This window comes from Meriones unguiculatus, chromosome 2, assembly GCF_030254825.1.
Source record: "Meriones unguiculatus strain TT.TT164.6M chromosome 2, Bangor_MerUng_6.1, whole genome shotgun sequence".
NCBI classification, from domain to species: domain Eukaryota; kingdom Metazoa; phylum Chordata; class Mammalia; order Rodentia; family Muridae; genus Meriones; species Meriones unguiculatus.
The window spans coordinates 157,357,727-157,375,648 of record NC_083350.1 but is presented as its reverse complement, the minus strand read 5'-3'; the positions used below and the strand labels follow the sequence as shown (position 1 = coordinate 157,375,648).

At 39.4% G+C, this 17,922-nt stretch overlaps 1 protein-coding gene across 2 annotated transcripts in view; it reads left to right on the top strand.

The window, feature by feature from the left end:
• Window positions 1–11,460, top strand: part of Slc7a11 (solute carrier family 7 member 11) — a 144,923-nt gene extending 133,463 nt beyond the window's left edge. For both annotated transcript variants that reach the window (XR_009590104.1, XM_060378288.1), the window contains one exon: window positions 11,161–11,460. Coding sequence is in view for 1 of the 2 variants with exons in the window: in XM_060378288.1 (XP_060234271.1) it covers window positions 11,161–11,213 (53 nt within the window). In the remaining variant the exon portion in view is untranslated. The remainder of the gene's footprint in view (window positions 1–11,160) is intronic.
• Window positions 11,461–17,922: the final 6,462 nt, after the last annotated feature.

Here is a 17,922-nt window from a genome sequence, read left to right as displayed (position 1 = left end):
CCAGATTGACTTCCAAAGTGGTTGTACCAGTTTACATTCCCACCAGCAGTGGAGGAGGGTTCCTCTTTCTCCACAACCTCTCCAGCATGTGTTGTCACTTGAGTTTTTGATCTTGGTCATTCTGATGGGTGTAAGGTGAAATCTCAGGGTCGTACAAACATCTTTTCTAAATCAAGAAGGATTACTGAAAACAATTGTAGTAGTACCATGATACCGTACTGGGGGATTATTTTACTGAACATCACCATTTATTATAAAAATATTTACTAGAAAAAAAATTGAGTGTTTATTTTTTGCTGTTTATTTGTTATCACTCCAATAGTGAGGATTTTAAACATTCTTAAAATGAATTCTTAAAAATTATATTTTTACACGTAATGATAAAAAATGAAAATTTTAATTTTTAAGTTTGGAAGTTATCCGAGTTGTGGAGTTCTGATTATCAGGTTCTTGCTTTCTTAAATAGAGAAACATTACAATTCTTTAAATGGCAAACAGGTCATCCAGGCGTGACTAACAAATAGTTCCAAGATAACTGCAGAGCTTGGACTCATATTAAGCTAGGTGAAGGTGGCATTCATAAACCCAAACGTGCTAACTAAGATGTGATATTTCATCTGAACTGTGTAGGCAGCTTTTCTTCATATTTATCTGGTGATAGCATGCAGCCTTGTGTCTAAATAAATAGCAAACAGGAGTGGTTGGCTTCTGCTACAATAGTGTCTTAGAACATTATGATGCTAATTTTTTGTTTGTATTTAATTAAAAATTTTAATTTTATTGCCATCGTGCTTTCTCTCTGTCTCTCTTTCTCTTTCCTCTGTAAATATAAGTATAGGAATATTGGTGCCATCAAGTTTTTACGCACTGAGTCATCTTATCCATCTATGTATTAAGATTGGTGGTTCTAAACACACACACAAGTATTATATATGTATGTGTATATATACATACATATATATATCATGTTTCAACTTAATTTAATGTCTCTATCAATGAAATGAGGAGGCATGACATATTTTGGGTAAAAAATACTAATTTTAAGTAAAGAATACTAATTTTAATATGACAAAAGAAGGAAACAATCTGTTATCAGACAAGAGATTATATATCTGATATTGTGAATGTGGAAATGCCTGCAAAGTTGACTTTGAGAGTTGTGTTTTCAAAATACTGTGAACAAAGCCATCATTGGAATATTTACTTGTTGGGAAGGTTACAGTGAGGAAACCCACCTATATAAACTAGAGGTAGTTTTAATGTAAAACCAATTCCATTCCTGTGTCTTTTACAGATCATACTGTTTGGTTTTTTTTCTTCACTGAAGAACTTGGTTTCTTTCTGTATACCAGCCAAGGCTGCCCACGTTCCTGTGTCTTCATTAGAGAACTGAAAAGTCTAAAACAAAGTGCTAGAACTCTTTTAAATTCTCTGTCTAAAGAAAAGTCCCTGTAATTAGTAGCTGGTAATTATGTATTCCTCATCCCCAGTAAACACCAAATAACACAGTAGATGCTTTGATTGTTTTAGTTTTCCACAAACAGGCATTTAATTTCTTCAAAGGAAAAATAACCTATTTTTCTCCCTAAAGTTGACTCATTAAATGCAGGAGTTATCAAAGTAACCAGCTATGGAGACAAAGGCAGTGATGAGATTTGGCCGGCTTCCTAAGTACATGCATCTATTTCTGGCTTATGCTAGGGCAGGTCATCATGAATAGGACCACAAGAAGGTGGCATGAAACGTCATGAAGGAGATGATAGTACATACTTTTATGAAGACCGGAAGAATGGTGTCTTTTCAATTCTGTGTATTTTCTTAGGTCTAACTTCCCTTTCATTTCTGTCTGTATTCCTGTGTGTGAAGGTGAGCATGCATATGTGTAGAAGCCAAAGGTCCATGCTGGGTGCTTTACCCAGTCTGTTGCTTTTTCTTCATATTTTTTATTCATTCATTTATTTTACATATATGTAAGGTACATGCATGTGTATGTGTATGTGTTTGTGTGTATGTGGGATGCATTTGTGTATATGTATGCATGAGAAGGAGCAAAGCTGATGTCACATGTATTCATCTTGCAAAACTTGAGGAGAATAAAATGGCCATAAAGCTTTGCAAAATTTTCAGTAATTCCCCATTTACCTGTCCAAAGAAAGGCGACTACATTCCATAGCAAAATGATTTCATTGCTCTCGTTCTCCAAAGCAGTTCAGTATTGTTTTACCGTTTTTAACAACAGCGTTACCTTTTTGGTAATTATTTAATTTTGACTCCTTAAAGAAGCATTCAAAATAGCGTCACAATTCATTTTGTCTCTTCTTGATTGCTCTGCTGGTTTACGGTTTCTTTTCCACTTAAACCGGTGCTGTTCCTCATTCCATTCCTGCATACATTGGACAGTGAGATACTTGAAAGGTTCAAAGAAAATAAAGAGACCAATTCAATGGTAACTAAAACCTCTCTGGATATTTTATTCTTCTTACTCTTTAGTAATGTGTATCATCTGTCAGAAGGGGATTGTCTTAACCTCTCACTGAAAGACAATTGATTTTTAAGCAGTGACAAATTCCATTCATCTTTAACATTCATGTGTGATCTCTCACGCACCTCGTTTAGTTTTCAATGTCTGGCATGCTTTCTAGTTTACTGTCATGGTATTGTGAACACGGAGGCAAAGGTCATGGCCGTTATGAAACACAGTGAATGGCCACAGAGAGAACAGCACTGAATGGCTTCTATCCTAAAATTGTTCCGAGAAAGGCTCTGTTAATATCGTGTGGAAGCTTCATGCTGAATCTTCTTCCCACACGCTTCTGTCATTCTTCGCATTTTGTATCATTAATGTGCATTGGGTCTGTCTAGGTGAGGCTCTGTAGCACTTTACCACTAGATGTCATGGTGGTCTTCCGCTTCAGCTTTTCTCTTGATAAGAGTTCAAGTTCTCAGCTGACCTCAGAGCCACCTTAGGCTTTTACTAATCTTTCAACACCTCTTGTCTTGCTCATTGGCCTCTCCCTGTTGGGTCATCCTTAGGAGCTACAATTCTATTTCCTGTGCTTCAACTTTGAAAGGGGAGATGTTGCCTGGAAAGTTAAAAATCCCTTGTCTAAAACTTTAAAAGTGGCACTCTTAATGTATATAAGTTATATGGCCATTTTTACCCCTGCAAAACAGACCATTATAGAACACAGAAAAATAATTAGTTTAAAAAAACAAATGAAAGCCAGGGTGAAATTTAATCAAAGGTTTTTGGGTCAATAAAACAAAATAGGAAGCTTAAGTAAAAGAATTTTTCAATTTAGAAAATGAGGTTCACATTACAGGTCTAAAGAAATTCCTCATAAAACAGGACAGAGGCTGTAAAATACATAATTATTTCTCTACCCAAAAATGATTTATCATCTAAACAACAGAGTAATCCTGGGAAAAAACCCAAATTGCTTCCATTACAATTTGGTTCCATTACAATTGCTGTCATGAGCCATCTCCCTCTCTAGCAGCCAAAGGGCTATTAACTTACTGGTGAATTTTGAATACCGGATTCTAAATACCGGATTCTGTGAACAGCACATAGTACACATAAAATGAAACTTCAACAGCCCAGCGTACCACCTTCAGATCTTCCCACGGGGGAAGGATAATTGACAGAATTAATGAGAGTGTTCGATTACACACAGCCGTTTCCATTGCGGGTAGAGCAGGCCGCTAGCCATGAGTGGCGCTGTAATGGAGGCCCGCTCAGAAGGAATGAAGGCTCTTGATTTATTGAAACTAATCTTGAAATCGTGGTACCATACCTGCTGACTACTGTAGAAATCATTTACAAACATTAATTGCAGGAAAGAGTGGAGCCATTTGCTTCAAAGAGCCCATCAGCAAGCTGTCCTTCCTGTTTTATCAGTAGGCAAAGCTGAGCGCAAATAACAGATGGAAGTGTCCCCTGGTGGCGGCACAGAGCCCTGGTGAAATATAGCACAATCTTCCTCCAGTGTGTTATGCTTTTAACAGGGGAAGATCAGAAGCAGCTGAGTGCAGGCTAGGATGGATGACTCTGCGTGATGAAACATCCCTTTCTTCTGGGAATATTCCTATAGCAGATTGAGCTCAGGCTGTTGATCGCAGAATCTTGATACGGTGTCCTTACCAAAATGCAGCTGGAAGAGAAAAAAAGGGATAAACCTCAAAAGGCCAAGGTGGATCTGAGGCCTTTTCTGCATTCCTAAGGGCTGGTTAAATTCTGGTTCCTTGAATAAGCGTCAAAGACACCACAAAACCACAGATAAGGCTGCCGTAGACAGCTGTATTTGGTACTAATTTATAATCTGTCAAAAGTGCCTCACAATGGCAACTACAGTGTGTGTGTGTGTGTGTGTGTGTGTATCTGTATCTTAGGTGTCTGAATGTGTGCCTATAATCCCTTTTACATCTGTTGTGTGTATAATCACATTGAAAAAGGTGATCACTAGAGTCCTAGTACTTGGGAGGAGAGAATGCTGTTTTTCCTAATGGAAAAATCTATCAACCCAATGTCAGTGACTATTATTACACAGCTTTTAGGCAGTAAGATAGGAAGTGGTTCTCCATTCCACTAGATCTTTTATTCATGTCTAGTTCATTATCACTTTTTATAGTAGCGGTTCTTAATGTTTTCCAATCATCCAGGTTTCCTTTCTTCCCTCCTCCCTTCCTTTCTTCTTTTCCTTTCCTTTTTTTCTTTTCTTAAAATTCTGCCTCATTCTCTGAACTTTCGGGTACCACTGTGCAGCTTATTAAGGTGGCAAGATCCAGGTATCCTGACTTCCTTTAATAAGCAATGGCTACCTACCCCTTCTCCTTGTTTTATTAATTTCTTTCCTTTTGTTCTATGCTAAGGAGAAAACCACTCTTTTTTTTTTTTTTTTACAAAATTAATCTATGAGCATTGTTCTTAATTTTACCCACATGCATTCATTCATTAGTTTATATCCTTAATGACAGCATTGTTGGACCTTTTTCTAAAATCAATACTCTCATTGACTCATATTTAGTTGTTACAATGGAAAAGAGAACGTTACTTACTTCCAAACCTGCATTATCTTATAAGCTACTAACCATTCTAGGATGCAAAATTCCTTCAAAGATGAGTCTATGATTCCTGCTTTTTTCTCTCCACTTAACTTAATCCTCCCTTTATGGGAGTCTCACTTTCTTCTTGGCCACTCTGAAATTTTTCTCTGAAAGCATCCATCTCCTGTCTGTTGACTGTGATTGTGATGGTGTTAAATCATTTGGCATTGGACCACCTTTCCCACACTGGGTATTCAAGTCTTGGCAGGAGGTAGGGCATCACATATAAGCATGAACAGATCTGATGCACTGCTTTTCTCTGCTTAGACAGTGAGGTCACAGGCACATAGTCTTGGCTACGGGAGATAGTTCCATCTGGGGCTAGCAAAGAAATTATCAGGAGGAACACAGCAGAATCCACAGCAGAGTAAGCTGGAAGAAGGTCGATGGTGCATACTTGGAAACTTACAGTGTTCTAACACAGCACTCCAAGCTGTCTGAGCTGCCTTTATTCTCATCTACCTCTTTTCTAAGGTCTATATCATTCTGTAAGCTGACGAAAACACCTTTAGAATAAAATACTTATTTGAGGAAAGCTTGAGAAACCATGTTGCCACTGTCATTAAACAGATTGATAGGGTTTCAGAGGGACATTCTGAGAACAATGAGCAACTGAAAAAGAGGGTAAATAACTTTAACTAAAAATTCCTCACTGTGGCAAAGACCAGACTTCAGGAGTGCTAACTGACCTAAGAATCTCCACTCTCTCAGCTTCTCTAAACTTCTGCATAGCTAAAAAGTTTTTCTGAGACATTAATGTAGATATTGTTAAATTAATCTGTGCCCTGCTGATGTCCTCACATAAAAGTGACAATGTGAGAGATCCTGAACATCAGAATCAGTGAGTGGTCCCTGAAACTTGGAACACAATATATGTATGGTCCTTCTCCCCATTGCTGGGCCAGGCTTCATGGCTCCAAAAAGCCAACTTCATTTATCTCTTTCCAGCTTTGTTCAGTGACGTCACATGGACAACTACTCATGACAGAAGGATTTCAAGTATTACAAATCAGAGCTCGCCCATTCCCTTTTGCTGAGCAGAGGGCTGTAAAACGTTTTGAAGCTTCTATCTACTCTTGGGGGTATCACAATATGTCCTCCACTCTTTGATGGGTATATTTTCTTACTGGAAGGCTATGTTTCTGTCTCTTAGAGATTCCTAGTTTAATTGTGAAAGAGTTTGAACACTTGTTCCCCTGATGGTTTTGATTGTGCTGCTTTGAGATGCCATGGGGACTTCAGGAAGTGACACCTACTTATAGGAGAGGTTGCTGCTCTTAGGTATTGTACTCTGCCCCCCTTCCCTCTCTCTCTTTCTCTGATTTCTGCACCACAAATTGTTGAAGAGTAAACAATTCCCAGAATTACGTGCTGGCTACCATGTAGCTACCTGCCAGCATGCCTTCCCTTATGTGAACTATATCTCCTTATATCCTGGGCTGGAATAAATCCTTACTCCCTTATGTTTTAATTGAGTGTTTTATCACAGTGAGGAGGAAGAAATTAATGTCTGTGCCAATTGTATAAGGGAAAATCAGCTTATAATGAGACTTTCCTACATCTATCCCATCACCTTCAGGTTGTAGTTAAAAGCTGATCCCAATGTGTCAGAAAGAGAGAGCGAAAGAGAGAGAAAGAGTCAATAACATTGTAAAAGCTAGCTGGAGAGATTCTTTTATAACAAAATTGGGAGCTATGTGTAAGAATAACAGTGATTTCTAAGCACAATTGCCCTTGGACCTATGCCAACGTCAAACTTTACAAGGGGGTTAGCTTTTCTGAGATTCTGCAATGGAAGCTTAGCCAGAGTAGCAGGAGGGAGTCATATCATGGCTTAGTTCTTGACTAGAGGCTAGATTCAATGGCATCTTTGGATAAGAAATCTGGGATGCTAGGAGTCCTTTAAACCATGAAGTTCAGAAGAGAAGGAGGCCTTCTGAGGTAAAATGATATTAAAACTCTCCTCCTTTTTTTGGATCCCAAGATGTCTGGAGGATGTCTTTAACCAAGGTATTGGGAAGGACATTGGTTAAGAAAGGAACACAGTTTTGGATTGGTCTTGATCTCCTGTTCTTCTTACCCTGGAGGTAGATGTTTCTGTTCAAGTCCCTGGTGGCACTGAGAGTGAGACCATGCCAGAGCAGCAGCAACCAAATGGCACCACCTACAGGCAAGCAACACAATTGCTATGGTGACCAGAAAAAGCAGCAGGGTTAAACTCTAAAATGCAGAGATCTTTGGTAGTCATCAGCTCTTTCACTGAGGGGGGACAACAAACAGTCCTTGCTGAAAATACTCCATACCTGAGAAGCATGGGTCTTACTCAGGTCACTATGACAGGTGATTGATCATTCTCACTCAATTTTCGGATTCGAGTTACACCCATAGGAAGAATTCTTTGATGATGGACTCAGCAGTAAGTGCACTGTTGCGTGCAGTCAATCTTCCTCCCTGCCTTTGGCAAGGGATCTCTGGCTATTTACTAGCATCGCAGATAAAGAGCCTTTAATGTGGTCAGCCTATTCTTTGCTCTGAATTTACGCACCATGGATGGGACATGCTGTCCTTTTGGAGAAAACATTCTGAAGAGCCGGTGCTCCTTCATACCAATCGTCAGGCAAGCATCGTGCACAGAGATATAGCATTCTAAGGGTATGTGCTTTTAGGGGTCAATATTCACATAAACATGCTCAAGTACCGAATGTTATTGTTTTGACTTCGTGACCAAAATAGACCGCTTCCATTTCAGGTCATGCACCAAAAATACATCCTCAATCTGCCTACTCAGACATTTCATGGAAGCTCTGGTCTCTGTGTGAACAGAATGCAATAGGATTCTAACAAGATAGAAAGGAACTGTAAGACTCCAGATAGTGAAAATACATGCAGCAAACATGGCCCTGGGAAAGGAGACAATCAGAGATTTAGGATATGGTTAAACCCAGAATCTGAGCTACTCTGATTCCAGCAGCTCTGAGAAAGGTGGCTGTCGCTACTGATCAGAACAACAAATCAAACTTTAGTTTATAAATTCAATTTTGATCTCAGCTGGTCTCTAGGTATTTGAGTCCTGTACATTATTTTTTTCCAACTTTGTAACTAGAGAGGGTCTCTTAAGCAATTGATAGAGTTGCCATCTGGGTCCCTGAGGCAGGGAGCTGGTTGTTATGATGGGAGCTATCCCCATATTCTAAAGGACTGAATTGAAAGCAAATCACACCTACAGATGAATGACAAATGAAAGCTGTTGTTCGGAGCTTGAACAATTCTGAGTTGCTGATTCTTCTCATATCTCTATTATAGCCATGTAGAGGGTTTTCAGGCTTTTAGTGTTGGGGTGGAGTTCCAGGCTAAAGCACTTGCCTAGCTTATGTAAAACCCTAGATTTAACTCCCTGCATGGCAGTAAACAATAAAAGAAACACCCAATTTTAAAAGAATATGTAGACGCTTTGAGAATGTGGAAATACTGAACAAATATAAATTGGATACCCAGGTGTCCACTCAACAAATTCATGCTCATTATCAGTCAAGGGCAAGGTTTACATGGCAGCTGCCCTATCTTTAGAACAATGCGAGTCAAGTTCATGGTTTTAAGCAAGGAGCTGTGGATAGATATTTAAAGGTTTTCCTGGCTGCAGTTGGAGTGTGACAGGAAAGTGTCAAGATAAGATAATGAATGTGGCAGTAATCCAAGTAAGAGTTCATTGCATGGGTGCAGAAACAGGGAGGGTCATGGGATACCTAGGATGGGGTATGAATGGGTTACAGAATGAGCTGGTGGTGACAATTTGATTGATTGTAGGCAAGAAGCAATAGAAAAAGTAGAGTGCTCACATTTTTTTTTTGGCTTGCAAAGCAAGATGTGTCTATGATCTATCTCTCATCTATGTTTATATAGTATTTATCTATAATTCACCATCCATCTATTTATTATCTATCTATATATGATCTGTCATCTATCATCTATCTATACTATACTGTCTACTATGTACCTACCCATCTACATATCTATTTTCTATCATCTAACTAGCATACATTTATCAATTATCTTTTAATCTATCTATCTATCTATCTATCTCAGGTATCTATCATCTATTGAATAAAAAAATGAGGACCAATGATCTTGGTCTTGTATTTAGGGAACCTAAAACATTCTGTGAAGATGTTGAGTGAAAAAGTACACATAAGAGTGAGCATGAAGGGTGAGACGATTTAACGGTGAAATGAATGTGGAGTTACTGGCCCATCAGTGGACCCACCGGACACATAATAAACCATTGGAGTCTGTGAGCGTAACTAAATAGTGTGATGCAGAGCAAAGGCAGTGAAACATGAGTCTGCTGGGTGGATATGCTAATGCTCCTAAGGAAAGTCGCACTTGGCAAATATTCATGGAACACCACGGGCTTAAAGACAAAGCAAAGCCTATAGAAAGGAAAACGCAGTCCAGGAGTTTTCATTTCTTAATAGCTTAGTCTACAGCAATGAAAACAAAACAAAGCATAACACCCCACAAATCTCCAAAACCCAAAATCCGATTGTGTTTGGCTGAATCCTCTGCCTCCTAAAATCTAGGGTATTGAACCATGTGGTTCGAATAACATGTAAACTATTGCTTGTTTTTCAAGTGACATTTTGACACTCTCTGCTTCAGCCTCTAGCTTACTTTTCTCTGTATACTTCAGTATGGGAAAATTGCCTTGAGGGCATGCCTCACCTGAAAATCTACTCCCCTAGGACCTGGGAAAGGTGACAAAGGATTCTTTGTCTTGGTATGTCCTGTGGTGAGTGGTTCTGTTTTAAAAGAGGTCTCATTTTTTTTTCTTTAAAATGCATTTTCATTCTTTTTTAAAATATTTTTTATTTTTTAATTTTAATATTTATTTTTATGTTAATTACAGTTTATTTACTTTGTATCCTAGCTGTAGACCCCTCCTCCATTAAAGGAAAAAAAAATAATAATAATAACAAAGTGAGGGGACAGCGAGTTTAACGTGCTGTTTTATTACATAAAGAGTGTCTTCAGAGATTTAAATGCAAGCACTTATTATTGGCTGGCTTAAAAAGTACACATCAAGCACACAAATAAGCCAAAGGCATTTGCTCCTTACCAAACAGAACCATTTTTTTTTCCTCAGAATAAAATTATGCACTTCCCAAACTAGACCACTTGGGGGTAGCATAGTGCAGAGCTAGCTTTTCATTCATCTCTCCCAGCTCAGCCTCCTCAGTAATGTAGGTTTCCACCAAGCAAGAACTTGGGTTGTGCCATTCCTGTCTGCCGAGCCTTCGTCAACTGTCATTCTGTTTTCCCTTTGTCATGTTCCTTTCTCTTGATATTTTTTTGGGGGTGTGGTCTTTCATAGGTTAAGAGTTTTGAAATTTCTAGTAGCTTAATTAATAAGCTCAGAAACTAAGTCAAAGCTGGCCCAGTGCCCTTTCTTGCTAGACAGCATGGGCATGCTCCGGTGACTGTAGTTATTTACATTTGGCATACAACTGACTCCATGAGCTGCCTTGCTTTTCCCCCTGTATGAGTATCGAGGCTATTAAATTAAACAGGTTAATGTGGCTACAGCGCCTCATCCCCCACCATCCCACAGCTACAGTAAATCTGTCACCTGTTTATTTCCATAAAAATTCAATTACAGCACCGGCAGTTATTCTTCTTACGTGAGCAATTAACTCCAAGCACTTTCCAGCCAAAAAGAAAGGACAGGCTGGCCCTTCCTTTCTTTCTTTGATCCCTTCAGCCTCAGCCTTTGGCTGTTTCTTTTGTTAGGCGACTGCACACCATCAAACCCAATGACAAATGAAATGCATAAACCCGACTACTGGGCGCTCTCACACCAGTGAAGAAACAAAAACTGAAAAATCACTAACAACCCTTGCCTCTCTCCTGTGTGCTGAGTGTGGGAGCCTGCGAGGCAAAGGCTGTGAGCAGCCGGCTGGGTCGCTAGGAGCCCGGTGCTCCCCGCCACCTTCTGTAATACACCAACATGAAGGAGGGTTTGCTCTAAACATTGTCCTTCTCCCCTCTTTATCTCTGTAGAAAATGCAGCCATGCGGGGAAGCCTTGGCCAGGAGCCACAGCGTCCTGGCTGAAGCAACAGCACAATTATGGAAAGATAAAAACCACAATGGCCTGCACATCCCAGCAGCTGATAGAACGAAAGGTGTTGAGAAGCAGGTGCGATGTTTTGTCTCTCTGAGAGGAACTGGTATTTAGTTCCAGGCTGCCGGACTGCAAATACTGGCATTTGCCTTTTTTTTCTTCTTCTACTTAAATGTCTGTTTCTCTCTGTCATATGTATTTTCTTTCTCACAAATAGTCCATGAATAAAAACAAAAAGGGCCAAATCTTACATCTGACTTTTTTTTCCTACAGGATCTAATTACTCAGCACTGTTTTGGGTTCTTGCTTCCCTTCACGTACAATGGATACTGATTTCTTTTGAGGAAGTGATAAACTCTCAGTAAATATTGCATACAACATTATTTTTAAGTGTATGGACCATCTAGGACTATTATTTTGTTAAATGACCATGGTAGTGATTTTCTCCCAAGTTCTTACATTTATGTGCATTGGTAAACACACCTCTCAGTCTGCATCAGAGAACCACCCCCCTCTTCTGTCAAAGATAGTGCTTACCACAGAGACCCCACAATTGGTCAGCATGCAGAGAAAAGACTGTGGAATTCTCACCTCTAAATGGGACATCTCTATCTCTCCTCCATTACCTCCTCCTGGTCCTCTTCTCCCACCCAAGGCTCAGAGAACATTACAGAGATCTCTGTGATGTGACAGAGAGACAACCCGCTTTGTTGTGGTGGGTGTCTAGAGCAAACAGTATTCGTAGGCTCTGACAGGGCCCTTGCACACATGGACTCACAGTGGTGGTGACCACATGCTCAAGACTGGCACAAGATCAAATCAGCTAGAATCCCAACATGGACTGGGGAGGGCCTCATGAAGCCCAACCCTAGCTGAAGAGCTTCTGGCAATTGCTGGTGTCTGGCAGAACCTGAATCAGTCGTCTTCAGGAACATGACCCTGGAGAGGTTTGTCCGTGCTTCAGTATCATACCCTGCACCCCTGCACATACAGGCAGCACCGAGTGGACTCACTGTGATAAACAAACAGACAAACAAACAAACAAACAAACAAACAAAGCATGTGAAGTTGGGAGGAGAAAACAAAGGGCGGGAAAAGAGAGAGATTGGAGGAGAGGGATTAGGGGTAGATTTGATCAAATTATATAGAATTCTCCATAAAAATGTAATTTAACCAAAGAGCTCACTGAACTCATGTGGTCATTAATTAAACCATTCCCCTGTTTCAGATTAAAATAAAATTTCCATATGCAAGTTAGTACTCATTGCTCTCAACTTATTACGGATAAGCTCAGAAAATCAGAGAGAACCCCACCGCACACAAGCTTTAAGGAGGTAGTGGTGCTTAAGGAGACTGTAGGTCCTGAAGCGAGGGCAGGTGGGTGGGTTGGGTGTGGGGCTCCGGTTTCACTTCCAAGTTGTCAGAAGCCTAGTTGGGCTCTGAGAAGCACTGTAGGGCTGCAGGGCATCCTGCCACACGCCAGCCATTCTTAAAACACAGGGATTAAGCAAGTATAAAAGTGGAGCCATCTTTTCTTTTCATGTGTGAAGGCGCTCTGTGCATGCCCACCAGCGTTCAGAGGCCACTGGGGTAGAAAAATGCATAAAGTGGTCTTTGAAAGTGGCCTATCACCAGAAAAAAAATACAGCCTAATTGAATTTAATCTTCTTTTAAATGGTTACTCATAGGAAAGCCTCTGTTAGAAGTTCAAAAGGGCATGTATAAATCCTCCCAGGAGAGGGTCCCTACCATGGGCTAAAGTGTGGCAGTGGGCAAAAAGGAGGGGACTCCAGAATTATCTTGATAGGGCTGATGAGACTTTAATGAGGAATGGCCTGTCCCAAGACCACATCCTCTGCTGTCAAATGGACTCAAGTTCATGGTCTTGAAAACTGTCTCTTTCTTATCTTCAAATGTCCTCATGAGTCCTTTTACTTTTCAGTTCAAAGTAGACATTAAAACGGGTTTTAAGTGTTTACTTTTCATCCTCGATTTTGGGCAGATGCCTAATTTACATAGCTTCCTTACCTCCTGAAGAGTTTCAGGCTTTCTGCGTCTGCCAAAATGAAGCAAATGTACGGCATGGTGCTTTGAAGTCTGAGTTAAAGCGAAACTAAATGGTCCATGTTTATCTGATCAATTAAAGGCATTGCCTACATCCTCAGCACTGATGCTTCTCATTTAGGCAGCATTCTATACAGTCCACAGGAAATTAACAACAGACACCCAGCTTGGGGAATAGGGTTATTAAACAAAGAAATGCAGAAATGTGTGGGAAAATGTAGCCAGGCTCCAGCATAAGCTACATGACTGACAAGATTCCAGCACCAACTGAGGAATGCCTTTGTAGAAGCAAATCTGCAGAAAAGCATGGAACAAAATTTCCAAAAATAGAAGTTTGATTTAGAACATCCTTTATAGAAAGTGATCTACTTGATCCAAGGGCTTTGCTATGATGGATGCTTTTAATTTTTTTTTTTTTTGAAACTCATCTCTCAGATTAGAATGTGCACAGTTGATGTTAACCATAGCTGGTTAAGGGAAAACTATAAATAGTACCATGCTAAGCAGAGCCTGATATAGAGATGCATTTAAAAGAACATCCATTAAAACTCTCCTTGTGGTATGATGGGGAGAGGTCACCAAATCTGATGACCTAAGTTTAATCTCTGGAATCCACATGATAGGAGAATCAGCTACTGCAACTTGGCCTCTGAGCTCCAATGTGCACACACACACATTTATAAACCAACATACACAAATGTACAAAATAATTTTCAAAAACTTTCCTTGGGGTTTGTAGTGTTTCCAGTCAAACCCATAAATACCTGCCAATTAAAATGAGATGAAGAGGAGAAAACTGGACTCTCAACATCTCCTCCGTCAACAGCTGAAATACACCTGTGTGGGGTATGCTTTCTGTTTTAGCTAGGCCACACTCCATTCACGTGGCTTGCTCCAGAAGGCAGTTGACTCTATTTCCTGAGAAATCTCACTAGGTCTGTTAGTCGTGGCTTTAAGTGACTTACATCGCCCAACTGGCACCAGCAGATTTGACTTAAACGGCTTGGGGAGAACGGCCATGTTTGCACATTTGGCAGACTTCACGGAGCTTGCCCTCTAAATTCACAGATCTGTCTTCAGCACTGTGTCTTGCTAAGAAAACTATTACACAGTCATATCTTATTTAGTGGATTTCAGTTCTATAGGCAACTTGGACGATTATAAAATTACTTCCCTGGAGGTCCAAATTTCAAATACTGCTCTCCAGTGTGGTAGGAAAATATGACAATAATAAGCTCACCTGTATACCCGCTGTCCCCCACAAAGTTGCTCTTTCCCCCATTTTGATTTTCTACATCATTAATTTCATTCATCTATCTATATTGAGGAAGAAGGTGCCTGTCTAGCTACTCAAATGGTAATGACCTTTTAAAATGATTTATTTAAAATTCTATATTTCAGAGATAATGGGAATGGAGACTTCTGTAGAAGAAAAATTGCCCTGCAAAATTGTTTGATTTTTTTTAAAAGATAAAACTACATCTATTTGTGTATGTGTGTGTGTATGTGTACATGTGTATGTGTGTATGAAACTATTACCAATTACTAGCGGGTGAGATTAACAGATGCTTAGAGGGAGGGAGGGAGGACCACAGATAAAACTCCTGAGAGAAAAGCAGTAAGCTAAGTGTTCTACATCATGCAGCACAGGTACTGGGGAGTATGTTGGAATATATGTTTTTCACATTTTACGAACTATAAAAGAGCAGCTTTGCCTTGAAGGCATCTAACAGAAAGCAATAAGGAATCAAAAGTGTAATTATCTGATTAGGTCAGTACCTAGTGTATACCTATATTTATGAATCACAGCTGACCTATGACTGTGCCTGATTATGATTAATACATGTGAATAAAAGAGGTTTTTTAAATGTTTAAGGAGATGAATGTTAGTTGATTTGATCATTGTGCACTATTTACTTTTCATACTGAACTCATAAATTTGTGTATATATATTATAAATATATTATTTATACAAAAGATATATTTATACAAATGTATTCCTAGCAATGATGATGACAGTCTCTATCATTTTACAATAGGTACATAAAGAAAGCATTTGACATTTGTGTTTCTGAGTCTCACATCAATTAATGTATTATATTTCATTTACATTGGATTTGTTACAAATGATAGGACATCATCCTTTTTGTGGAAGCATAATGCTCCACTCTTCACTTTAGCACCTTGCCTCATCCAGTCATTCATTAAAAGGCATCTAGATTGATGTTTTATATTAACAATGGACATGGGAAGCCAAGCACGGTAGTCCATGCCTGTAACTTAGTGGTGATGTGGCTGAATCAGTAGCAGTGGTTGGTAAAGTTGGGAGCCAGCTTGCGCTGTAGATGTGACGCTGCCTCCAAACAGGAAATGAGCATGGATGTGTTGATGTCTTCTTAAATGCTGATGTCAATAAATAGGCAGTGACTTTTTGGATCAGACCAAAAAAGCACAAGAAACCAGTGCGAAGATAAACCAACCAAACAGTGGAAAAACAAACAAACAAAAAAACCAGCACAACAGAATGAAGAGGTAACACAAGGAACAGATTGGTTTTGTTTTGTTTTGCAAATAATTCAACTGTGAAGTGATAAGCGTTTAGTTTAATCAAGTTTAATTTTGTTTTTCATTAGGTAAAGATAACACAGTGTTATAGAAAGTAGTCTATGGCCTAAAGTAGACAGTCTAGGGAATCTCTTTAAGCTGAAGAAGAATTTGCCAAGAACAGGGGTTCCTTGCTTGGAGGTCAGGGCCATCACCTTTATGGACCATATCTCAAAGGATACTTAGATCCCAGGAGTCAGAGCTCTACACAGAGATAGAAAAGCTCTAGCTGGAGGGAACTGTTTCATCACAGAATAATTTTGTGATTTTTTTTTGTTGTTGTTGTTAATTCGAGATGTGAACCATAAAAATCAGGACTGCTATTGATAGCCATTGTGAGGGAGGTTAGAACCTTAGTTAGCAACTTGTAGGGGAAAAGCATATTTGTGCAAGGTGTGAAGACAGAGTCCATGGCAACTGTCACTTGAGGCAGCAGTTTGGTCACATTGACTGTGCAGTCAAGAAGCAAGGAGAGATTAAAGTCAGAGTTTTGGTCTCTTTCCCCTTTAAATCAGTCTGGGTTCTCAGCCTATATAAAAGCGTTTCCTACATTCAATATGGTTATACTTTCTGGAACATTCCCCATGGAAAATCCCAGAGATGTATCCTGTGTATCCCCTAGTTGACTCCAACCTCAGGCAAGTTGATAATGAAAATTTGATGATTTCTGTGGCATCATCAGATTAACTGCTAGATGTTCAGCCCATCATAATTACAGTGAGAAAATGATTATTAGTATTTTACATTTTATTCTGCTTTTTTTTTTAAGCCTTGACTAGGATGATCCCAACACTAAAATTTTCTTGGTTGCTACTCCATAACTACAATTTTACTACTGTTATGAATTGTAATATAAATATCTTTGGCCTTGTCAATCCCTGTGGAAGGGTCATTTGACCTCACAAAGATATCTCAACTCACAGGTTGAGAACCACTGTGCTAGAGATATTGGCATTAAAAAACAAACAAACAAACAAACAAACAAACAAACAAACCAAAAAGGAACATTGTATATGAACCCCCAAATAGTGAAAATTATCCTAGCTGTGGGTGTTAAATTCAGAAGAAAGGCCAGACTGAGGCAAAATGTCTAGCAAACATTGTTGTTTCCCATTGGGCCTCCTTAAGGCTCAAGTTTGGACATGCCCAGGGAAAAATAATGGCGAGAGAAAGATGCCTTGCCCTCTCTAAGTTTATGGAAGGTAGGAGATGCTCTTGTCCTCAAAATGTTTTTAGATGTTAGAATCTGTTATATAGACCAACCCTCTCAACTTAGGTTTTTTCTTTTTAAGTTTAATAAAAGGAAGGCATTATGTATTCATTAAGAATTCAACATGTGCTTAGGTCTTGCTTGGGTGAGTGGCCTCTGATCCAATATTCTCTTAGGGTACTGGGACATGGCAGAGAGCTTCAACAGCTGCCACACGAGCACCAAGTCTAGTTATGGATAGGCAGTGTGCTGTGACATTAATCTACTGTGTTTCATTGGTTAGGTGGTTTAAATGCATCTCATCTTATAATATTTAAGCATATAATGGCTTTACTGGTGTGTACTAATGTAATAGATTATTACATTACATATGTAATATGTAATATAATATAAATATGTATACAAATGTATATCTTGCCAATACAGGATCCTTACATTGCACTGGATTCATTCAACTTTGGAAATGTTAAAAATTCTATCTATTTCATCAGACGAAGTACTTTTCAGGACTCATAATGCAAGATAAAAGTGCAGGGTTTGCCTGGGAGCAGAACGTGATTTGTGGAGCTGAACTAGAGTGAAAAGATATGAGAAAGAGAATTGGACTTCAGCATTTACAGGATTAAAATGTACAAAGGTGATGATGGGGTGGGATTGAGACAGAGGCTTAATGGATAAGAGTGCTTGCTACATAGATATGATACCCTGAATTCAAGTCTTCTGCACTCAAGAGCCCATTGTGGCCATGAGAACACCTACAACCCAAGTGCTGGGGGCACTAAGGGTCAAGTAATGCAGACAAAAGGAGGGTAGGGCTGGCT